General features: G+C 39.1%; 1 protein-coding gene across 1 annotated transcript in view; it reads left to right on the top strand.

Annotated features, from left to right (window-relative positions):
- The first annotated feature begins 3,617 nt into the window (after nucleotides 1-3,617).
- MED28 (mediator complex subunit 28) overlaps nucleotides 3,618-25,939 on the top strand; it is a 196,850-nt gene continuing 174,528 nt past the window's right edge. Inside the window, exon 1 of the mRNA XM_044062185.1 lies at nucleotides 3,618-3,802. Coding sequence (XP_043918120.1) covers nucleotides 3,638-3,802 — 165 coding nt within the window. The 5' untranslated portion in view covers nucleotides 3,618-3,637. The remainder of the gene's footprint in view (nucleotides 3,803-25,939) is intronic.

Below are 25,939 nucleotides of genomic sequence, written 5' to 3'. Positions count from 1 at the left end.
TAGTGGGAAAGCTAAAACCTCCAGCACCCTCTCTGTCCAACCAGTGCTTCGTGTCCCTGCCCAAATAGCTGACACACACGCACACACTTTCAGAAGAGTTTATACAACCACACAGACACTTCTGGGGAAGGCTGGCACAGGTTCTCCAGCTGTGCCCCTTTTTCACAGACTATACGGTAGTACCAGCTGCCACAAACCACTAATATTTTTCAGCTACTCAAAGGCCCTTAAAAGGGTGTCCAATTATTACTGTGCAATATTATTATCCAATAGGCAGTATAACCCAGAGCTAAAGCTATTGGAGTGGCTTTGTACAATTTTACCAAAGGCGTGCAAGTACTCTAAAGAGCTTACATTATCTCTACAAAAACAGCCACAGTTGAAAGGGTTTCAAATATTTAATAACACATAGTCAAAACACAAGACAATACTTTCTACTATACAGTGCTAATCAAGAGTTCAGGGATCACAGAGAAATACTTAAAATAATTCAGTAGTACAGTTCTGACATCACAGAAAAACACAGTCTAATCTTTCTAGTTTCTAGCTATTTCTAAGATAAAACACAAGTCTAAGATAAACTTACATATAGAGCAAGACAGTGCTGGTAAGTTGGATGGTCGAGACAAAAATGCTTAATGCTCTCTGATTTTTTTCTGTTTTTAAAATCGCATTCCTGGTTCACATTACATCATTCTTCACACTTCCATGGGTTCCCAGGCTAACAAAAACTACATTTACATTCTTCACCTCTGGGCAGAAATTAGAGCACTAAAGCACATTTATGCATGCAAATTCTGGCCATTAACTCTGGCCTTAAAACAACAGGCAGGATGCCTTACTCTAGACTTACTGGCTCCGAGTTTTAACATCAAAGGGTCACAGCATGCTTTACTTGGTCAGTAGAGTGCACTGTTGTTACATTTTTTTCAGTTCCACATGTAAGACTATTTTTACCATTTAAGACAATAAGCCTGTGGTTTACATTAATATTTACAGATGACAGAATTATCTCCAAAATTCTATCTGCCTAGGCTGGCAGCCTTCACCTATCTTCACCCAATCTTCACACACTACACATTTGACAGCTAGAAAATATAGGAGTCTTTAAAACACATACATGGCATTGTTCCTGCTCCTCAGAGCCTGGATAGAATTGTTATCCTCCTTTTCTCAACCCTTTCTTACATAAATACCACGTATATACTTTTGTATGTATATTTGCATGTTTGTGTATATGTATATATGCGTATAACACACTGCTCTTCTTTTCTCTTCATTTTATACCAGTACAAACTGTACATCATGTAATTTCTCTGTATAATAATGTGTTTTCATACTGTTGCCAGAAACAAGGCTGTCTGGAAATGTTATATTATTATCTGTAACATATCTCACTGTTTTTTTGTATACATTTTTGTTATTTATGGTTAATGTATCAGGAGTTTTTCTCCCCAGGCCTTTGCTATAAAGGGTTATGTGTTGCCCAGTCTGACTTTCCTGGTAAACAGATGCTAATCATCATCATCTTCTTTCGGCTGGTCCCATTAGGGGTCGCCACAGCGGATCACCTGTTTCCATTTCTTCCTGTCCTCTGCATCTTGCTCTGTCACACCAACCATCTGCATGTCCTCTCTTACCACATCCATAAACCTTATCTTAGGCCTTACTCTTTTCCTGTTACCTGGTAGCTTTATCCTTAGCATCTTTTTCCCAATATACTCAGCAACCCTCCTCAGCACATATCCAAACCAATGTAATCTTTCCTCTCTGGCTTTGTCTCCAAACCTTCCAACCTAGGCTGACCCTCTAATATACTTATTCCTAATCCTGTCCAACCTCGTCACACCCAGTACAAATCAAATGCTAATAAACAAATAAATTAGAAACTACCAGGTTAATTTTAAAGATAAGCTGCCTGCTGTGTTTGCCAGAGGTAAATGTGTACTGCAAGTGTGTCAGTAGTATCATGACAGAACTTTGAGTTAAACATCAGAACATGCAGAAGTACCCTTAAATTATCTACACTATGATCGCAGTTATTATCACTACTGCTAATATATACTTATTGACCATGTGTGGAGTCTGCATGTCCTCCCCACGGTCGAGTGGCCTCCGAAAGACATGCGTGAATGGGCGTGCCTTCGCTGAAGGTTGGGTATCGGGCTGGCAACTCGGCACCATAAAAATCGACTGCCAATCATTAGCGGACCGGAGTTCCGATGTGGCGACCCCTAACCGGGAAAAGCCGAAAAGACAAACATTGATGATGGGATTGGTAAGGACACTTAACACCAAATTAAGTCAAGCACCAAATGGGAAATTGGTTAAGCTTAAAATGGCCCACAAGGGCAGCTAAGCTAGTACTTACCTATGAACGTATAAAACCAGCAAAACCACAATGCATGCCTGACACTAGTAGTAACCTTGCAATAGACAATCTCAGGTTGCATTTACTACTTCATTGTTCCCCTTACTGCCATTGCTGAATGAGAGACTGTTACAGTAACAGTGTTACTACTGGAGCCTCTTACTGCATGACGATTGTCATGGATTTATACTTATTGTACAGTAACCGGAGCCAGGATTATTAAAAATCATTCAGTCGTATAGTTGTAGAATAACTGTCTGTTTAAAAGATAACAACACAGAAACCCACTTACTACAAAACAAATAAAAACCGATTGCTTGCTTTATAAACTAATAATACTGTAGTTTTTGTATTTTTATTTGTTAATCAGGACTGACCTATTTCCATCCACAACCCCTTTTCCCATTTTGCACATGGGGTCGGGGTGTCAATTCAACAGTAACAATAATCTAGAACCAAGGTTTACACCGCTGGGTATCTAGCCCTGCCGCGGAAGTAAATTAAGTTAAATATCGTCTAGGATGGAGAAAATTGGACCTCGCCGACATTGTTTTTGTTTTCGAACTTGTTGCACAAAGCTATCCAATCAGGCTTACAGAATGCCAGTCGTACAATTACAGCTTCCATTTCTGTGACACTCAGCGGAAGTCAGACTTCATATTTTGCCAACGATCAATAAAACCAGGAACAAACCCATAAATAATCAGGAACATATAAAATATTAGTACTACTAACGTCAGACAGTTACAGAATAAGAGAATGTGGATTCGTACACATTTTAATAAATACTCTATAAAATCTAATTATTGCCATTAAGTAATTCACCACCTTATTTCCAAACGTCACCAGGGATTAAGAAGGACATAGCAAGCAAGCAATAGTCAAAAATCAGCGGCAGCTTAAAGATACTCCCCCACCCCTTACAAATGCAAGCATCTATGACTGTATGTTTTAAGAGATGCACTCTTCATTTTCATTTTACTCGTTTCCAGCTACTGCGCCTTACATTGAAAACAATATAATGTATTGAGAAATAGTACTGTAATCACTAACAAAACAGTAGCAAAGCAGATCTGCGTTGCAGCCCTCATTTTCAAGACTTAAAGATGTCTTGGAACTGGCAAGTTGGAGTCTTTTGGGTTCCTGACAAATTTTTACACACTGCACAATCTTTTAAATAAAACGAGTACGACAGCGTAGGTATACAGCGTTCTAAACACAACACGCTGTCACGTAGTGTTGCAGGGCATGCGTAATGGTTAGTGTATGATGGCGTCCTCCATAAGTAGTATGTTTTCAGCAGCCCAACAAACGGGACCCCCACAATCTGGGCCAGGTGGACAGGCAGGTTTAATACCAACGACATCCGGAGTGAGGAGTCAGAATACTGCTGGTGGTACACTAGTGGATGAGCTTGAGTCTTCCTTTGAGGTATCTTTGAGGCGCAGCTCTGTAAGACAGAGCTGGTCCACCACCTTAATTAGGGTGTCATTTTTTTCGCATTCTGAAAATATTTTTATTATCTGTATTTGTATGGGTTTATACAAGTGATGTTTTTCTGAGATAGGAGTCTAGCCAGGAATTTTCATTTTTTATTCACAGTCTGTTGTTCTCAATTTTCTTTGCATTTAAGATGTACACAGTTCTACAGATGTTGCCTCCTTGCACTTTAATATACATATTTTTAGCTGTCAGCTACCACATAGGCTGTTTTTAGTGGATTAGTTATGTCTGCGAGTATACCTCTCAACCTAGGGTTACCACCTGTCCCACTTTGTGAGGGACAGTCCCTCTTTGGGCAGTTGTGTCCTGCAAAAAAATTGTAAAAATGGTAAATGTCCTGAGATTTTAGGACAAAATTATTTCCTATATTTTATGTAACAGTTGCATACAACAGTTATTCTGTATCTGAAACACCTAAATGTTATAAGAAACGGAATAAGCAACTAAAATACTACAAGAGTAAGCTTTTATTTAGGCACAAAAGTGAAGTTCTGTCATTTGTACTGGCCATGGGTAGGTTTTGGCTTGCAAAATCTGACGTTTGTACCAAAAATGTCCCACTTTGGGCATTTGAAAAGGTGTCAACCCTATCTCAACCTTTTAGCACAAAAAATGTGGACAAAGCCTAAAATAACGGCATGTCAAAGCCTCACGAATAGGGGTACATTTTAAATATTGCACTTATAAACTAAGAAAGTTGCTAGAATAAAAAGTATTGTATTATCATGCATTTTCTGTAGGTATGAATTCTGAAACTCAAAGGCCTGTCATTATTTAGTGAATTCATTCCTTACTGATTTGCCACAAAAGTCCAGAAAAAAAATCACAAATTTTAGGAGGAACAGACCAAAAACATAAAGCCAAAATATGGACAGTTGAGAGATGTGTTGTGAGCATATCTTGAGATCTGTGTGGCACGTTAGTTTAGGCAGTTGTAGAAAATTGTAATTTCAGTAAGCCATAATGTTTTTTGAGCTGTTTATAAAAAATGTGCTTATATTTACAGATGGTGTTTAAACTTTCTGGTGTGTTTAGGTAAAGAGAATGTGTTATTTCATTGCTGTATTTTTCCCAGTTATCAGGAAACAAATGTGAAAGGCACCATAGCTTTCTGTGCTCGGAAGATGTAGGGGTGAGATTGTGGAAGGCACTGTGGCTTTGAATTAGAACAGTACCCCCCCCCCTTGGGCATTTCTGCGCAGAAATGGGCATGCCCAAATTGATTGACAGGGCAAGCCCGTGTGATTGGCATGGTAATCATGGTTGATTGACAAGCCATGCAGATTTATGAGTGACATCATGAATATTAATGTATGTGATCATACTGTGCCATTTAGAAAAAGATGGCCATTTTAGGGGAGTTATTCGTCTTTTTATTAGAACATGTAAGGAAAAATTATTTCACCAAAGTCAGTTTGTTTGCTGTAGTTTTGTATAGTAATCTGTTTTGCAGGAGGGCAGGCCTCCCTGCATCCCTCATGTTTTTTTCCCTTAGTTTTGTACAGTAATCGTCTTTGGGGGGGCAGGCCCCCCTGCACCCTCCCCATGTGCACACTTCCTTTACTTAAATACACCAACTCCAAGTTAGCACTGCTTGAGGAAATTGGTAAAGTTGGTGTGGGAGCTGTGGCTACAGAGCAGTACATGATGCTTACTCTGTCTGATGTCAACTACTGTGCATGCCACATTATAGAAGTAGCGTAAAGACTGCTGTGTTCTACCAAGAATTAGTTTATGTTCGTTGTGTGTTGCATTCAGGTCCTGCTCAGAAGCTTGCTTGAACAATTAACTAGTTGCATAATATCTGTGAACGGTATTTAGCTGACGCAATAGAGGCCACGGTGGTGCAGTGGTTGGTGGTGTTGCCTCACAGCAAGAGGTTCTCCCATTCGATTCTCGCCTGGAGCGCCTTCTGTGTGGAGTCTGCATGTCCTTTCCGCAGTCAAGTGATGTTAAAGACATGCAGGTAGGTGCGAGAGTGAATGGGTGTGCCTTCCTTGAAGGTTGGGCGTCAGACTGGCAACTCGGCACCATAAAAAAAAAAATCCACTGCCAATCAGCGGACTGGAGTTCCGCTGTGGTGACCTCTAAGCGGGCAAAGCCGAAAGACATTAGTAGTATTTAGCTGACGCACAGCGGATACGGTGCTAGAAATACATGGCGAATGAATGTGAAATTGTAATATTTGTAATGTATTGCATTCCGTTTATTGTTTTTATGTGCTTAACACAGACAGCTTTTCTACCACCTTGTTTCTCTATATGTTCAGAAAATTACATATACACAGTAAAGACACTGTGATGGGCTGCCGATGCATTCTGTATCGTACATATTTACTACATGTCACTGCTTGAGTCACTACAAGAACTACAAGTCACTGCCTTGAATATTCATTTTGTTGACTGATGTCTTATGTTTATACAGACATGCACTAAGAGTAAAAGTCATGCGCAGGATGTTGGGCGGTCTTTGCTACTCTGCATCTGGTGGAGTACTGTCCTAATACAAAACCGGCACTGTAAATGGAAATGTACTTGTGTTAGTATTCGTTACGTATGTTTTCGGTCCTGTTACTCTCTATTCCATTAACAGTTTCCTATCTGCGTTTCAGACTTATCACACACACATTAGTATCGACACTCTCTGTCAGTGTTACAGTGTTGGGGCATGGGCTGTCCATTTCTGCTCAGAAAACTTTTTTTCCCCCATCACCCAGGTGTGACTTGTTTCTGATTTTTTTTTAACTACATCTTGCATGCTGCCCCTTTCCTCAGTTACTTTACATTTGGGGCCAAAAGTTTGGAGATGGCAGGGTATACTTCAACATTTTTCACTTATTTCCTAGCCACATAAGGGGTGCACTGCTGTCCCATCTGCCCCAGGTGGATGTAAGAGATCCAGCAGCACTTAAAAAAAAAAAAAAAAAAAAAAAAAAAAAAGTCTACCCCCCCCCCCCACCACCACCACATGTATTACTCTTCCTGAAGTCGAATGAAGCAGGAGCTGTTAAGGGAGTAAAATGCTAGTATAGTGCATGGATAACACCAGTCTGGCCATCCCAGTGCTATCCGTTTAGAGAAATGTGTCTACTTTCTGTAGTTTGGATGCAGTACAGAAGTGCATTCTTGCTTATACATTCTTAAGCACTCTTTTATCCATGAATGTGGGACACTGTCACATGCTTCAAATGAGGCTTTGTTCCATATGACTTTCTTTTATTGCCCTTTTCTATTGCCATGACTGAGTTTTCTTCTGAAGGACTAAACTGTGTTGGCATCAATTCCAGTGTATAGTTTATATGTCGTTGGAAGGCAAGGTATTGGCCTATAGTTTTTAAGATAGCTTGCAGGTTCACTCTTATGTAGGAGTATTGTTTTTCCTGTAGTTAACCAGGTTGGTGTCTGTTTCAAATGTGCATATAAATAGTTTTCTCATGATTAAATGTTCATGTAAAGATGTTAATTCTTTTAGTCAGAGGTTAGGTACTGCATCTGGGCCTGGGGTTTTCTAGTTGAACTTTTCTTAACTTTGTTTCAATCTCTGTAGCTGTTACTTACTTTTCATATCCTGTACATTTGAACTTTTTATTCTTTCTTTGGTACAGGATGTTAGTAGATATTTCTCCAAAATGTATTTTTTTTCTTTTATTTTGGTGGTGGTTCAATTCCCTTTGTTGCTTCCCAATTGTCTATATAAAACTTTTTTTGTCATCAATAAATTACTTATTTTATAACCGCAGTGGTGCAGCGGTTAGCGTTGTCTCCTCACAGCAAGTGGTTCTCCCGTTTGATTCTTGGCTGGAGTGCCTTCTGTGTGGAGTCTGCATGTCCTCCCTGCGGTCGAGTGAGGTTAAAGACCTGTAGGTAGGTGTGAGCATGAATAGGCGTGCCTTCTTTGAAGGTTGGGCGTCGGGCTGGCAACTCGGCACCGTAAAAATCCACTGCCAAGTATAAGCGGACCGGAGTTCCGCTGTGGTGACCCCTAACCAGGAAAAGCCGAAGTCTTTTTTTTTTTTTAATAAATTGTTTATTTTGTACTTTTCCTTTATATTTATCTGCCTGTGCTGATATTTTTAGTTTGTTTGCAAGAATGCATGATGGATCCTGATCTGTTCTAATACTGTGTATGCTGTGTATTGCTTTTTATCACATCTATCTTTCCGAGTACTTTTGTATATCTTTTCCCTCTTCTATACTCTCCTAACGGTGGCACTTCTTGTTTTAATTGCTTTACAGTTTTCTCTAGTTGATACTTTCATGATGGTGTTCGATTTCTCCCTTTCCTTTCCCTTACTACCCCATGTTTTTGTGGTAAGACTTTATCTGTTATTAATTTAACTGCACAGTCTTCTTCTTCTTCTTCTGTCGCCACAGCGGATCATCTGTCCGCTCATGGTTGGCAGTGGAATTTTATGGTGTCGAGTTGCCAGCCCCACGCCCAACCTTCCACAGAAGGCACACACTCACACCGAGGGCCAATTTAGAGTATCCAATCCACCTACTGCACGTCTTTGGGATGTGGGAGGAAACCGGAGCACCCGGAGGAAACCCACACGACCACAGGGAGGACATGCAGACTCCCCACAGAAGGCACTCTAGCCGAGAATCAAACTGGAGAACCTCTTGCTGTGAGGCGGCAACGCTAACTGCTGCACCACTGTGGCCGCCCAATTTAACTTCACAGTAATATATCCTATTTACTTCTGTTATATCACGGGAATCTCTATGGACAGTCCTAATTACTGTGTTCATTTGTTTTATCAGACTTCTAACTTTTGGTGTTTTATTGACGTTTTGTAGTCTATTCATTGATCTTAATATCTGTCCATTTCTATTAAGTCAAGCAACTCTTCTCTTAGAATGTGTCCTCAGTTTAGAAGAAAATTATCTTTGTTCTCCATTTCCTGTGGGCATTCTATAGAAAGTTCCAGAGCGTCTTCCTGTGCTACATTCTCTTCAGTTTCATCCTGTGTCATCCGTTGCTCTTTATGGGAGCTCACTGACCTATCCCACCACATCATTGACTGCGTCAGAGTTGCCACAGTTTCCTGTTCCTTCTCTTGCTGTGCAACTTCAGCTGAACGTTTGTACTGGTTTCCTGTGAAAGGCTCCAAGGTATCTACATATGGCAACTGATCATATGTTTCCCGCTCCTCTGGTTTCTCCTTCATTTGGGGATTCATTACTCTATCCTGTTGTGATGTTGTCCGAGTTAGATTTTCTACTCCAAATCCTTCACTTCGCAGGTAATCCATAATCTCAGTTTCTATTTATTTAACTTCTCCATTACTAATCCTTTTTTCTACTTTGTTTTTTTATTTTTTGTATTGTAAAATTGTCCATGTCTGGATGCCTTTGCCTGTATTTCTCTTTATATAGCTTTGCTGCTGCTCTTTTTGTATTGATTAGTTTTGCTTTCTCCTTTGCATAAATATTACACCACTTTAAATCTCTCTTTCTTTCCCTTGTCCATATTTCTTGTTCAAATGTCTCTTGCGCCTCCTTTTTCTCCTTACTTTGGGAAGTTGTTCCATCATGCTGTGATATATTCTGTGTTTAGACTTTCTACACTATAACCTTATAACCTTTACTTTGCAAATATTCCATAACTTCAGCTTCTATTTCCTTTTACTTCTACTTTTATTAATCTTCTGTTCTATGTTCCCTCTTTGTGAGCTTATTTTATTTTATTTTTTTCATTGTGAAATTTTCCATATCTGGATGCATTTACTTGTATATCTCTTTGAATATCTTTGGGGCTGCTTTTTTGTGTTGATTCATTTGGCCGTCTCCTTTGCATAAATATTGCATTATTTCAGATCTCGCTGTTTCCCATGTCCATATTTCTTTTTTTATACCTTTCAAAACTCTCTAGACTTTGTTCGTCATATTTTAACACTTTTTCAGTTTCTTCTTTTTCCAGAAGGCCCAAGGTTTCTTGATTTGTTGTGTTAATGAACACACATTTACATTTGAAGGTTCTGACAGTTTTTCTTGTGGAAGTATTTTTTTCCTCTAATTTCTCTTAATCTTTTCGTATCTCTTTTGTCTGGAAATTCTGGGCTTCTTGCATAATAGTGACAATACATAATTTCTTTCTTATCCTGAATAGTCCACTCTTGTCGTCTTTATGGCTCTTATTTGGCCTTGTCAGTTTTTGTGATATTTGTAGACTGATACTTACTTCCTTCTACAACGGGGGGGGGGGTGTTCATCCTCCCCCTTGGCCTGGCCTAGCCCTATTGTAGGAATGTTTCCATCGCCTGGCCTAGCCCCATTGTAGGAATGTTTCCATGTCTTGAAGATTCTACACTGTCATTTTCTCCAGTCCTACCAGGATTGGGCACTTTTTTATCTTTGGTCTAGTGCACCTAGCTGTCCTTTTTTTTTAACCTACTCTGAACATGATGTATGCTATATGAAATGCAGTCTACACATCAGTGTTGTCTTGGTGAGATTTTGTGAAAAACAATGTCCACCTCATGAAGGTACTCGCCAAGACTTGAGGATGAATTCAGTTCCAGCAATACTGCTGTCCTTTGCTTACTGATTTATCATCTCTGCATTTGGGCCAGTTACTTTTTTAATTCCTCCAAATAATTTGGGTTTCTAATACCATGATGGGACTGGACTGCATTCCTAAGTCAAAGTATGATTAAAGTTCATGAAATTAGTATTGTTTCAGTCTTTGAGGTCAACCAAAAGTGCTGTTCACAGCACCCGCAATGTGCCTCGTAAGACTCCTCTTGCAGTTCGTACGGAGTTACATGTATTGGTAACGTATCTAAATACGATTGTAGATTCTTTTTTATAAGACCCATTGCTCCTACTACTATTGGAAGTGTCTGGGTATCTTTCTTCCACATTGTTCTCGTTTCTGCCTGCAAATCTTGATATGACTTTCTGTCTCTATATGCAAGACACTCTAGTCACTGGCTGTAGCGATTTCAGTGATCAATGCTACTTTTGTCTTTTCATGGACCACTATATCTGGTTTTAATGGGTGATCCCACGTGATGTAGACTTCATTTTTTATGATGCTTTGTGGTTCATGTTCAAGTTTTTCAGCCACTTAAGTACCATAATGTTTGCACAATCCCCAGTGCAACAGTCTTGCCACATTATTGCGCCTTTCGGTGTAAAATCCTTCTGCCATTAGCATGTCACAATGAGGTACCTACATTTGTTTGTTTCTCTGACATGTTCAATGGACTTTATAAACCAACATGTACATAGCCCACTATCTTGGGATGCCAATTTTAACCTTTTATCTTTTGGTTTGAATTCTCCTCTCTTTAACCAATCCTTCATTTGATCATAATCAACATGAGGTTCTTCCAGAAGTTTTCTGTACTTGCAACTGTATTTATGCATTTTCCACATTTCATGCCTTCTCATCTGATCCTTCACCTTGTATTCTTTCTTTTGTTTTTTGGCACATTCAGTTCTGCCTGATTTTTATCTACTTCTGGTTTGATTTCCATTCCTTCTTGACGCCAATATGGTTCAGCTACATTAAGCAGGGAAGTCCTCTTAGAGTTATTCTCCTCATGTTTCAAAACTTTCACTATGTTTGGGTCTTGAAGTCAGCAAATATGTGTGCAATCCCTCAATTGCAGTTCTATGCATAATCAATTTCAAGGAGGCCCATACCTCCTTCGGAACTGGGAATATATAATCTTGGTATGCATTGATTTTTTTATAAATCATTTAAGCATGAAGCATCCTTGATGTTTTCCTGCCTAGTCTATACAACAAATTTTGGGGCCAGTCAATCACTCCAAAACTAAGTTAGGACAGGAAGAGCAAATGGGTTTATAGCTTGAATTTTGTTCCTAGATGTCAGTGCTGTTTTCAGGATTAATTTAAGTCTTCTAAAATATTCCTTACTAAATTTTATTCGCATTTGTTCATGTTTTATTGTTTATCCTTAAATTCCCAAATATTTACACACTCCCTCTTGCTCAAGTTTTTTTATATCACATTATTGTCCCAAACTGATGTTTTACTGGTGCTGCAGTTTTCCTGCTTTAAAGGTTGCTTTTGCCCATTTATCAAGACCAAATGACATTCTTATATCATCTGAAAAAGTTTTGACTACATACAGTTGGGCTTTCAGCTCCTCAGCTGATGAGCTGTACAGTTTCTTAAACCATTAACAAAGAGAAGTCTTTACATTTTGTTGTTTTCTGGGACCGGTTACTTCTGTGTACTTATCTTGATGATGATGTCAGCTGTGTCAGTATTATTAGACCTGAAACATGTTAATAATGTCTGTTTCTCTGATACCGTCAGTGTAGCAGCTTACAAAAGCGGACTTGTGCCCCATGCATTTTACATTGATATTAAAATAATGGATTCTGAGAATAAACGGTACATTCTAAGAAAACTGTGAATTACTAAGTATACAAGATGTTGGCTACAGTACTGTCACTCTTGGTTTAAAATGCTTTTTCATGCATCTTGATAGTATACTGTACTGCCATTTGCTGATTGGTGGGTGGATTGGTCATTTGACCCTTTACAAACATGATTGAAATTCATATAGTACAAAATCAAACCTCATCATATACTAGTATAAATAACCTTATTCTATATGTGGATTATTTACACTGTTGCATTATAAAGAAAATGTATACTTTGCTTATTGCGGTTCACTATCAACCTAGCAATTTTTAAATGCAGTGATATACAGAACCATAATTTACAAACCCGTAATGTTTTAGAAGTACTATCAGAAATTTGTTGACACACAATCTCCATTGTAATGTTTGAGTATACAGTATTATATTTGTCTACCTGCCTGGTATGCTTTCTGTGATGGAATGGCTTAAGAACACTGAAAACCTAGGAGTCCAAGTGAGAACATTTGGTAGTTGTTGGGTCTCATGAAAACTCAGTTGTGTTGCTGTGGGTCAGTGAGAATTTAGATGCCTGTATGAGCTTATTAGAGAGGTGCTAACAGAAAAACATCTAGGGGTTAGTCAGTCCACCCTGAGTTGTTGAAGCTTTCCCTCCCTTCTCCAGACTTTATTTTATGTCACATAAAAGTGCAGTGCCATTCTTGGCTTTAGAATTAATTAGAAAATCCATGATACAACTCCATCCATGACTTTCAAGATTCTTGTCGGCAAAGTTGTTTACCTGCTGCCTCAGTCTATCAAAGTAAGTTAGTCTGTTCTTTTAGTCAAAAACAGCCTACCTAATCAAATCGCAAGATGCTCTTCTTGAAAATCCAAAAGCCTTCTGGAGGGAAGTAAGCAACATTTCCAGTATATCCACACCACCACATCCAATGTACATCCAAAAAACTAATGGCAGTAGAATTTGCAGAATACTTATAACTCCCTGTACCTGAGTTATACTGATATATTGCATTGTTAAACGTAGTAGCCTGCCAATTGTAAGACCAGATTGAAGGGACTCTACACCAGCATGGAATTAGAAAAAGGCATTGCACTAACACATCCATTCACTCTGATAGATGCAGTATACCATGCAGTGAATTACAGAAACCTAATTGCTGCCATCTTCATGGATCTCTCTAAAGTGTTTGACAGTGTAGATCACACCACTGCAGTGCAGTGGTTTTGCGGCTGTCTAAAGGTTAGAAACTTCAAAATTTATCTATTCAAAACACAGTCCACCCTCTATCCAGTCAAGAGTTCCATAAGGCTTTGTTCTCAGGCCAGTATTATTTGTTAAATACAGCAACTACATTACTTCCCTCTACGAACCAACAATGTCCTGCTTTATACAGACAATGTTATCTGGGAGAACAGGCCATTCCCCTCAAACTGTTACACCCACACAAAACCCTTCACTCAGCTAGTTCAGGCATGCAGTCAGAAAAGGGCTAAAGGTAAACCTCGATAAAACCAACACAATGGCTTTTGATACCCACAAACATCTCGGCTCATACTGGGACTTCACTGACCTAATAGTGGCTCTCTTAAATAGTGGACTCAGTAAAAGTACTTCAGCACTTGCCTAGACCCCCTAAATAATTTTCTCAGCCCATATAAACCATTTGAACAATAAACTTCAGATTGCTGCTTTGCTGATGCCATACAGTATTATAATTTTTAACTTACAAGGAAGGGCTAGAATAGGCAAAAGAATGTTTCTGCTGATAGCCTAGTACCTACCTATGAACCTATCGGCCCTAGGGCCCATACAAGCCTAGCCAAAAAATGTACCCTGGCTTTCGCCACTCAAGAAAATTATTTTCCTTTGCCCCTGTCGAGCAGAGTTACAGAAGTGATCCTCGGGGTGAATTTCCCATTTCCCATCCAATCATCAAGATTTTTCTTGGAGTGCTAATGAGGAGCTCTGTTTAACATAGATAGGTAGTCTGTTCCAGAGTATGGGAAGTCTCTGGGACAGGAATCTATCCCTCCAGCATGTTCTGTTTATTGTGGTGACAAGGTTAAGGTCCCTAGAGCGTGTAGCTCGGAGGGATTGGGATTTCTTTAAGTGGAGCATGTCCAACATGGGTTTGACATAGCTTTGTATGTTAGGCAGAGATCGCCCCTGAGTAGACGATATGCGATGGAGTAAAGCTGTAGTTTTTTGAGACGGTCTGCATAGGGCATCTGTTTGAGGCCAGTAATCCTCTTTGTGAGGTATTTCTGTGGTCTTCCAGTTGTTGTAGATGTCTTGTGAGGTACATACCAAAAGGGGCATTGTACTCTATAATGGGTTTAATGAGTGATGAGTAGAGGGGAACAATGACCTCTCTTTTTCTGGATGAGAATCCTTTTGTGGTGAGATGAGCCACGTAGAAGGATTTCCTGACCACTGTGGCAATGTGATTATCAAAGGAGAGACTACTGTCCACCTGTGTCCCAAGGTCTCTTATCACATTTTCGGCATTAAGTAGACTACCAGCTATGTGGTAGTTCATGGGTACAGAGTTTTTACCAAAAGGGATGACAATACACTTTTTGGCATTGAGCTTCAGGCCATGGCTTTGACACCAGGTATCTGTCTCAGTGAGGCCCTTTTGTAGTTTGTCCACATCGTTAGGAGTTGCGATTATGGCTCCTAGTTTGCAGTCATCTGCAAACTTTGTTAGCCAAAGACCTTCTGTGTTGGCCTGCACTTCAGAGAAGTAGATACCAAATAGGAGAGGACCCAGGACTGAACCCTGTGGTACTCCACTTGTCACTGGTCTGATGTCGGATTTGGAATCTGCTACTTTCACAGTGTGGGTTCTGTCTTTGAGCTAGTTGGCAACCCATCTTGTGACATAGGGATTTATACCTAGTTTAGTGAGCTTATCTATAATTCCAGAGTGGGGGATGGTGTCGAAAGCCTTGGCGAGATCTAGATAAGCTGTGTGAACCATTTTACCCTCATCTATGGTTTTGGTGACTGCTTTAAAGAAGTCAATCAGGTTTAGGAGACATGATCTGTCTTTTACAAATCCAAACTGAGTAGGGTCCAGAGTTTGGAGATTACCAATGTCTTTGTTTATAAGTTCCACGATGATACGTTCCATGGCCTTGCAGACCAGGCTTGTCAGGCTAATGGGGCGGTAGTTCCTGGGGTCTGTCGTGGCTCCCCCTTTGTGGAGTGGGATAACTGTCGCAGTGCACCATTCAGTGGGTACAAAGCCTGAGGTGAGGCTATGATTGAACATGGTACTTAGGTAGGGTGCCAGTTCATTCTATAGTTCGTGTAGAACGCAGCTTGGGATATTGTCAGGTCCCATGGATGCTGTGTTCTTGGCTTTGGAGAGTGTGTTTTTTACCTGTGCAGCCGTGATTATAGGAACTTTGCATTCTTCCGGTATAGAGATGGGCCCTCTAGGGGGTGAGAGGGGGGTAAAGTTAGCACTGAACCTATCTGCTAGGATGTTGGCAATATCAATTGGTTCTGTATATTTAGTGCCATTATGCTGCAACTCAGAGCAGATCTGAGTGTTCCCATTTAGATTCTTGACATAGTTATAGAATGCTTTGTGGTTGTCTTTAGAGTCAGTGGCAATTTTGTTTTCGTAACTAGCTTTGGAGGATTTTATGAGGGATCTCAGCTTCTTACTGAGGTTGACCAGGGAGTTCCTCCAGCCATGGGATTGCAACAGTTTCTTTCTTCTGTTGTAGAGTTTGTTTATGGCAGTGGGCCACCAGATTGGCTTTCTTTGTTGGAGGATAACATATTGGTTCTATTAGGGGTAGCATGATCCATGCACTCGTGTAAGTGCTTATAAAGTGCATTTGTGTAGGATTTGGCAGTCATACCTCTATTGTCCGTCTGCATGGGTGTCGTGAAGTTTGCCACTTCTGTCTTAAGAAGTGTGAAGTTGGCTTTTGAGAATTTTTACGATGGTTTCCCTAATTGGGGCTGGGGGTGGGATGTGGATGTCTAGGCTGATTAGCTTGTGGTCGGATCTGACCAATGAGGAATTGACCTCTGGTGTGGAACACCGGTTTCCCATGTTGGTAATGACCAGGTCTAGGATATTGCTGCCCCTGGTGGGGGTGTGAATAAGTTGATCCAAGGCGTTGGAATTTATGAATTCTAGAAAACGTTGAGCAAAAGAGTTGGTATATGAGTAGTTTTCCCAGTTAATGGTGGGGTAGTTGAAATCGCCCATTATTAGGGTGTTGGGTTGTACCCTAATACTTTCCAGTGTACCCTAATACTTTCCAATGTATCAAGAAATGAGGAGTGTGAATCCTGGGGTATGGTGGGGGGGTCTGTAGCAAGCTACAATTTGGATTGCGGTCTTGCCCAGAGTTAGTTGCACTTGGATAATCTCGGATGCATTATGCTGTGCAACTAGCCTGCATTCCATCATTGGCTCTATCGGTGCTAAGAGTAGAAACTAAAAGTAATGTAAAGTGGCACTTGTAAAGTCCATTGCTCATGCAGGTTAAAAACTTAATTGTTGCCTTGCAATTGAACTGTCAGGTTGGCTTCTTGTTTCACATAAAATTACCTTACTCATAGGCACCCTTGCTTATGAAGTGCTCCAGCTGGAGAAATGCAAGGACTCCACTAACATCATTGTAGGGTCTATATTATTTCAGCGAATGCTGTTTCATTGACCCAATAAAGTTAAAATCCCTAAAGCCCAAACACTCAGAATAGCAATCCCCCCCTCCCCCCACCCCCAGGGGGAAAAAAAATCATTGGGCCGTGTTTGGGACTTTGCCATTTCTTCCACTGTAGTGCGATCCCGGAGTTGGTATATTCAAGCAGGGTTTTGTGTTTGGATCCCCCCTGGGGGAAAAAAACTCTGTTCTGTGTGTTCGAGATTTGGGGATTTCGACTTTATTGGGTCAAGTTAAACAGCGTTCGCTATTTTAAGGGTTTGCTGAAATAATATAGACCCTAATTGTAGTGTTGAAATTCTCTGTAGCTCTCAAATCATCTGCCTTCTCCACCCTAACACTTGTTAAACCTTTAAATTCACTAACCTTTGCTGACAGTGCTTATACCTTGCCCTATCTGTTGAACTCCCCAGCTAGCACCATACTTAAACTGTCTTCTGTCTCTGAACAGCTTACATTAAGGAGCAAGCCAAATGTATGTGCTTTGGAGATGTCTGTACCAAAGTGAGCCAAGAGTACTTCCTCTAATTACAGCACCCATGCTACCCAACACGTCTTTCCTCGTATGATACAGTTAATACAACTTATGTAACTTTCTTGTTTTATAGCTCTTTACTTGGCACTTCTCCTTTATAACCGTATAAACCTATGTGCCCTCTTCTTCATTATGCACTGTTAATGTCTGTCATGTCCTTACACCCCCTACTCCTTTTACTGCTGTGTTCTTTATAAGATATTCTCTGTACATACTGTTTTCATCTTATCTTGGCTGTACATAGCCTAACCCTCTACTCCTCCCACCCTGTTATTGTTTTATTTTTCTCCTGTACATACTATTCCTATATTGTCCTAATTGTTTGTGTAATCAGTCTCCCCAATCCTTTTAACTCTGTTATTGTTTTCTTTACTATTTTACTACGGCAAATAAGTTCTTCACTCAATTTCTGCAGTTTGCTTTATTTTAAAATATAAAAGTACGTATTTTGTATCTTTTTTTTTTTTTTTTTTTTTGTGTGTGTGTTTTTTTTTGAACAAGAAACATATCACATATCACTTATGACATAGGCAGTCGTACATTTATATAAATGAAAACAAACCATATTGATATATTTTCAGTTGCAAACATTATTCATCACTTGTAATGTATCTGGTCATTGTCAGTCAAATGTTACAATGCTTGTTCAGTTCCTGCCGTCCCTTAAACCTCATTCCTCATCCAAAACATTTTCTGCATGTATTTTTCCCACAGTTCCAGTTTTTCTATGTAATCTGCTTGTACCCTTTTCTAAAGATCCCAGTTCCGGTTGTTTTATCTTTACTATATTCACTATTTCTAGCACATTTGGTTTAGACTTTTTCCATTTTCTAGTAATTGCTTTTTTGGCAACCACCAGAATTCAACTCTGCAAAGCCTCCATATGTCTAGGCAATTCTGATACTGTATCACAGCTCAAAAGATCATTTCCTTAGTTATACCAATTTGCTTACCCAGTATTTCTGCTAGAGTAGTCTGCAGGGAATCTTTAGTCTGCCAAGTCATTACACTCCCAGAAATCTGTTTCCAGTTACCTACATATATCTTCTAATACGTGACATGATTTTTATTCTTCCTAATTTGAATTGCTGTATAGCTTAGTGCATACTTATTGATGTATGCTTTTACTTTGTGTCTAGATCGTGACTTTAAAGGGGCTGTAAATGGTCCTGTTCACTTGCAGTTTAAATTAAAATAAATAATAATGTGACTCTTCATAAAAGTGTTTTTGAAGACTGTGTTTCAAAAACTGGATGACTGAATGATGGATGTAATTTAACAGGCAGAGTACTAGATGATTCGTGACATAAATAAATTTTAAAAAATATATATATTTTATTTTTTCTTTCAGGAGGATTTAATGGCATGGTTTGAATAGCTTGCTACATAATGTTTATAAAGTGGTTTATTTTAACATATGATTCAGAGTTCCAAGGGGAAAGTGCATGTGAATTTTTTTTTTTTTTTTCCTCTTATTTTACCACAGTCCTTAAAGAGCCGCGACAACATTAAAGTATTTCTCCCTCTGCTTCCAGTCTGTACAGTTCTGCAATCTCTCTGTATGTTTTTTGTCTGATTTTGATATTATAGCAATAACCCATGCCTGGGTGTGGGTAACGCGGGATTTAACCACGGTTGGCGTGGTTTGGTCCCGAGGGCGAAGCCCGAGGGACCAAACAAAGACAACCGTGGTTAAATCCCGCATCACCCACACCCAGGCGTGGGTTATTGCTATTGTACTATGACATTATTTAAGAAAAGAAACTATTACTTTTCTTAAATAATGGCATTGTATAATGCCTCTTTGCTGCCCTTCCGCAGCTGTCTGGCATCCGCGGCAGTTCTGATGTACTGCGCATGCCTACACAGTACATCAGAGCTGTGGCCAAAAGCAATGGAGAAAGCAAGATCTCCGTTGCTTTTCTACTGTTTTGCTATGTTAAATGGGTTTAACATAGCAAGACAGCTTTAACATAAGCAACGGAGATGTCTGTTGCTTATTTTAAAGCTGTCTCGCTATGTTAAACCCATTTAACATAGCGAAACAGTAGTAACGGAGATCTTGCTTCCATTGCTTTTTAAACCTGTCTCGCTATGTTAAATGGGTTTAACATAGCGAGACTGCTTTAAAATAAGCAACGGATCTCCGTTGCTTATTTTAAAGCTGTCTCGCTATGTTAAACCCATTTAACATAGCGAGACAGGTTTTAAAAAAAAAAAAGCAACGGAGAAAGCAAGATCTCCGTTGCTTTTTACACACTGTGTCGCTATGTTAAAGGAGTTTTTAACATAGCGAGACAGCTTTAAAAAAAGCAATGGAGATCTCCGTTGCTTTTTTTAAACCTGTGTCGCTATGTTAAACTCTTTTAACATAGCGAGACAGTGTTTTAAAAAAAGACTTGTACTAATGGAAAAAGTCCGGGCGACCAGACCTTTTTCCATTAGTATAAGTCAACTTACAACGTGCACGCTGGCCAATCGGCGTGCACGTTTTGGAATATTAATAGGGGGTCATGGTATAATTTGTATTATTCCTGTTTGGAATTTTTATCAATGTTTGATGCATTATTTGGCTCACAGCATCAAACTCTTACCATTGTCAGGTTTTTTGAGTATGAGTGGATAACAAAGGCTTTGATTGCAGGAAGTGCTACACACAGCAGAATACTATGGTGGTGTGGAAATAAGAGCTGCCACTAAGATAACCTTTTACAAAGGGACATTCATGCTGCATAACATAGAACAGAAGATCAAAGTATGATGGTAAACGTATTGCCCACTGTTTCTTCCCATAATTGCCTTTCCCATAGTCCTCTTAAACTGAAGAAACAAGATTGTACATCCTCATGCAAACAGTACTGTGGAAAATAGAGTGCAGAGTACTTGGCAGCCCAAACATTTTTGTTCAATTTTACATTCATTTTGGTGTTTATTTCTTGAGCCTCATTTACAGAAGGAAAGCAAAGTACATGAATATAAAAATGAGCAAGCATTAAAAATATAATAAAATGAAATGTTGTTACAAATAGATGCACTCTGAGTAGATAGGGTCTTGGGTGTAGATACTAGGCTAGAGACTACCAGGGCCTTTATACCCCAAGTTGCACAACCCAACCCAGTTGTGTCCCTGTGTATCATAGGTGTGTATTCAGAGGGGGTATGTTAGGAAGTTTCGAAAGGTTATTTTGGGGAGGTATGCTTCGGGCATAGTCATTGTCTGTCAGAGACACGGGGGCTAGACCTGTGGTGAATTTTCACTTTCCATCCATTGGTCAAGGTTACACTTAAATAGGTTTAGGGATGGACTTTGTGTCACATGCATGGGGATCCTGAGAAATGTATTTGTTTTGCCAGCATGTCCTATTTATGTTTGAAAGAAAAATACATATCCATGGATCTAGTGGTTCTGATGCCGTTTGTTTTGTGTATGTGAAAAAGGTCCTTCAAAGCTGGATTTGAGGCTGCCTTATATGCCAGACATAGACTGGCTCTTGGTAACCTGAGACAGAGTTTAGGGATAGGACTTTAAGGAGAGCTATTGGACAATGTGTTTATACCCTGGATTCTCCTAGTAAGGAACCTTTTGTGGGAGTTCCAATTGTTGTATATGTCTGATCAGGTAACATGCCAAAGAGGACATGCTCTGTTCAGCCATTATCGGACCCTTCATTAAGTGGCACTATGATTTCCTTGGATGCCATGCCCTTACTTAGAAGTTGGGTGATTATAAAATGAATTTCTTACTACCTGGCCACATGTTGATCAAACATCAGATTACTGTATACATATGTTTCCAGATCCCTGACTAGTTGGTTAACATTTAGTGGTGTCTTATCAATGGAGTAATTACCTATGAACCTATAAAACAGCCACCCAGGTTATGTACTAGGTTAGCTGCCCTTGTGGGCCATTTTAAATGTAGCCATTTTGCTTTTATGGGTTCAACGTAACCAATCGTATTTGGTTATAGGTTGTTCATACCCATCCCATGGTCAATAATTATATATTACCTCTAATGAATATAACTGGAATCGTACCATAAATTAATTTGAAGAGACTCTTGCAGGGGTAAAGCAATTCGGAGTTGCCTTTGTCCATTGGTAGTAAGGGAGTAGTGGGGTAAGTTTTCTGTTTTCCATCCATAGATTCCAGTTGCACTTGAATATGAACAGGGATGAACTTTTGTTATATGTGGGTGGGGAGTCTGTTCAAAAGCAATGGTATCCTCTGTAAGATTCCTAAACCAAGTATTTCTGATGTCAGTAGACTTGCCAGTGTGCATAAAGTCCATCACTACTGGGTCGGAGGATAACTTGCATTGTAGGATATGTTCTTTAGACCTTGTATCCTTTAAGTAAGGTGTCTCTGTGGGTGTTCCAGTTGTTGCATTTTTCTGGACAGATGCATGCAAAGGGGGCATTATATTCAATGACTGGCCTAGTTAAGCTGAGTAAAGGGGGACAATGGCATACTTAGATCTAGACACAACTCCACTGTCCACATAAGTTCCCAAATCATGAACAACTGTGTGAACTGTTAGGGTGTCTTGCCAGTGTGGTAGTTCTCTATGGTGGATGACTTCCAAAGGATACAGTAATGCATTTTAATTTTAGCCTGTGATTTGGCACCAGTTATTTATTTGGGACAGGTCTTCTTGCGGAATGGCTAAATCGTTTGAGGATTCAATGACTGCTCCTAGCTTGCAGTCCTCTGCAAACGTAGTCAGCCAGAGCCCCTTTGTATTGGCTTTTACTTCAGAAAAGTAGATGCCATACAGGAGAGGTCTCAGCACAGAACCCTGTGAGACTTCACTAGTGACCGATTTCTTTTGGAGGCATATTCCTGTGTTTTGATTTCCTGCATCGTATCTGTAATCCAGCTATCAGTCCAGTGGATGACAGAGGTCTACTAAAAGTTTATTTAGCTTTTCTATTATGTCTGAGCGGAAAATTGTCAGAACCTTTGGCTAAGTGGAGGTATGCAGTGTGAACCATTTTGTCTTCATCCACTGTTTTGGTGACCTTTTCAAAAAAAATCCACCAAGCTAAGTAACCATGACCTGCCCTTGATAAATCTAAACTGAAATGCTTGAGAGTTTTGTATTTTTTTTTTTTTTTTTTAAACAGAAACATTGCTTATGTCCTAAGTGATAATTTAATAAAAAGTCATACATTTATATAAACAAAAACAAACCACATTGACAATAACTTTAGTTGCAAGCATTTTACATCACAAACCATATTGACATAATTGTAGTTGCAACACATTGTCAGTCAGACATTACGTAGTTCATTCAAATCCTGCCTTCTTTTAAACAAACATTCTTCCTCACCTGTATGTATTGTTCCCACAATTTCCATTTTTTTAATATAATTTGCTCCTGTCCTTTCTAAAGATCCCAATTCCAGTTGTTTTATCTCTGTTACTGTACTCGCTACTACTGGTATAGTTGGTTTAGACTTTGAAAAATTCTCTGGAGTCTACTTGGGGTATTAAAGTATCTATGTAAACATTTCCAAGCAAAAATCCTAAGTCTTCTAAATTTTGTTGCATATTTGGGATACAAACACCCCCCCCCCATTTTTTTGTGAATTGCTTATCCAATCTCTTTTTCCAGTCTTTTCTAATCTCTTCTGATTTATACATATAGTTATCGTGCCATATTTTATATGCTGTGACTGCACTAATTATTCATTTTTTAACAGCAGCTTTTGTTCTAGATTCAACTAAAAACTCTACCAGTGCTGGTCTTTCGTTTAGGACCCTTATTTCTTTTTCTTTGCCTATACTCCGATATCTTAACACCTTTATTGAATAATCACTTGTGATATAGGCAAGTTTACATTAATATAAAAGTAATCAAACTGTATTAAGTTGATATTTACAAATATTATACTTCGCATATATTACTATATATCATATAACATAAGCAACATTACATACATTATTTAATTCCTGCCCCCCCCCCTTTTTTTTTGAAACATCTTTATTAAACCATCACTTAAGACGTAGGCAAACATACATTTATATAAATGAAACAAACCACACTGACACAATCCTAGTTGCAAGCATTTTACATCACAAACCATACTGACACACTCCCATTTGCAAACATTGTACATCACTTATCTACCCAATCATTTTCAGTCAAACGTTAAATAGTTCATGCAAAAGTGACTGTCTGGGGGCATAAAAGGGAAAACATAACAAAGGAGGGTAGATTTTTGAAGAGATTTATGAGAATGTTTGGCATGGAAGATGTGAATTCAGTACTAAGAGTTCGGAGTGAATTTATTTATTTTCTTATTTAACATTTGTTTACCTGGAAAGTCTGACTTGGAACAAAGCCAATATTCAGTAGAGGCACGGGAAGAAATGCTCCAGACGTATGTCTTTATAATGTGGGAGGAAACCGGAGTACCCGGAGAAAACCCACACGAACACAGGGAGGACATGCAGATCATGCGCCAGTAATAACTATAAAAAACGCAAGGTAATGAAATAAAAATGAGAGACTGGCACTTTTCCACCTATGGGTTGAAAAGAGAGGAATGTAAGGAATGGGTTTTAGAATTAATTCAGGAGCTACTATAGAAGATAGAATTTTCTTCTGAAAACATAGCTAGGGAGTGGGATAAAATTCAAGAGGAGTTTAAAACGGGTGGAATTAAAAGAAAGGGAGATGTAGTTAAGTAACAAGAATTATTTAGAGGGATTGACAAACATTAAAGTATTGCAAAATAGGGGGAATCTCTCAGAACAAGAAAAGGAGCAACTGCAGAATGCTAAACAAAATAAGGGATTACCTCTAATATGCACGAGTTTAGAAAGATTGCTGTTAAGCAACTGTTTTTTGATAATTCCAAAGCACAAAAACTTTTAGCTCAACAACTTGGGCAACAGAAAGTGGAAAGGGCTGTCGCCAAGCTTAGGGAGCCTTTAACAAGGAAGATAAGAGATCCTGTAGAAGTATTAGAAATATTTCGGAAATTTTATGAAAATTTGTATAAAGCAGAGAAATATGGAAATCAAGAAAAGGTGCAAATGGAAATGTTTATGAAAGAATTAAATATGCCAAGGTTAGAGATAGATGAGGCGTAATTAGTAACGGGATAGGAAGCGATGAGATAAAAATGACTATGTATAACCAATCTACAGGAAAGTTCCCAGGAATAGATGGTATTCCTGTGGAAGCTTGGAAGTTAGTAGGGAAAAAAATGATAAAAATCTGGAAGGTTTTGTTTAACAGTATTTTAAGAGGAAGAAAAGTACCAGCATCCTGGAAGAAAGCTGTGGTAACGGTAATACTCCAAGAGGGTAAAGTTCCATCAGATCCAGCTTCATACAGGCCCATTTCAATACTAAACCATGATTATAAAGCGTTTGTCTATAATGGCAAAAGTGTTACCAAGATTGATGCAGATCGGTGGTGTTTTGTGGGGAGGAGGCAAACCTTTGACTGTATTAACCAGAGGGAAGCAGAATGTAAGAAAATACCACTTTTATTGGTTGTTCTTGATACAGCGAAAACATTTGACAGAGCAGACTGGGACTTCATGAGCGGGGCAATAGAAGCGTTTGCTTTCCCTGATACAATTATGAGGTTGATTAGAAGCATATATGAGGGATCAGAGGCAAACATTAAAGTGGATGAGGTTCTCTCTGATAACTCCTGCTTGAGTAGAGAAACAAGGCAGGGTTGTTCGCTTTCCCCTTTGTTTGCATTATATTTGTACCGTTTGGCAAAGAAAATAAGGGACTTGGCAATTCAAGAATATAATTGGTATGGTAGTCAGGAAAAGCTGGCTCTATTTGCAGATGATATTATTTTATACATGACAAACCAGAAAGGGACATTATAGTGTTGTGGAACATTTTAAGACCGTTTCAGATGTTCTTGGGATACAAAATTAATGAAGCTAAAACAAAGGCAATAGCAGTAAATGATGTACCTACACATGAATTGGTCCTACAATATCCATATTTATGGGGACATAATAAAATTAAGTATTTAGCAGTATGGATTAGAAATGACTCTCTGTTGTGGCAGCTAAGGATATGTGTGAAGAGACTAAACAGAAGATAATACAAAAATTGAGAAACTGGAAGCTTTGTTGTATGGATATGCATACTAAGATACACCCCATTAAAATGTTTTTGTCCCTTTTAGTCTTGTACACAGGAGAAGTTGTGGATAACAAAGAACTGAAGGATTGTATCTGGGAATGGAAGACAGCAAGGGTCAATTGGGATAAGATGATTCTTCCAGTAGATCAAGGCAGACTATGATTAACCAATTTGAAGGGATATTTTAGAGCAACACAGTTAAGGCTCTTGTACATAGCACAAGCAGAAAACAACAATTCAAAGTCAAAAGGGATGATGATGATGTTGATGATGATATGGGGGGGAAGCTCAAGAAATAAGGAGAGATTGGGATTGTGGATGCAGACTCTTGAGGAGAACAACA

This window comes from Protopterus annectens, chromosome 2.part1 (genome assembly GCF_019279795.1).
Source record: "Protopterus annectens isolate FY-2018-M chromosome 2.part1, PAN1.0, whole genome shotgun sequence".
In the NCBI taxonomy this organism is placed as follows: Eukaryota; Metazoa; Chordata; order Ceratodontiformes; family Protopteridae; genus Protopterus; species Protopterus annectens.
Note: the sequence above shows the minus strand (reverse complement) of the source record. Positions and strands in the feature narration are given on the sequence as shown.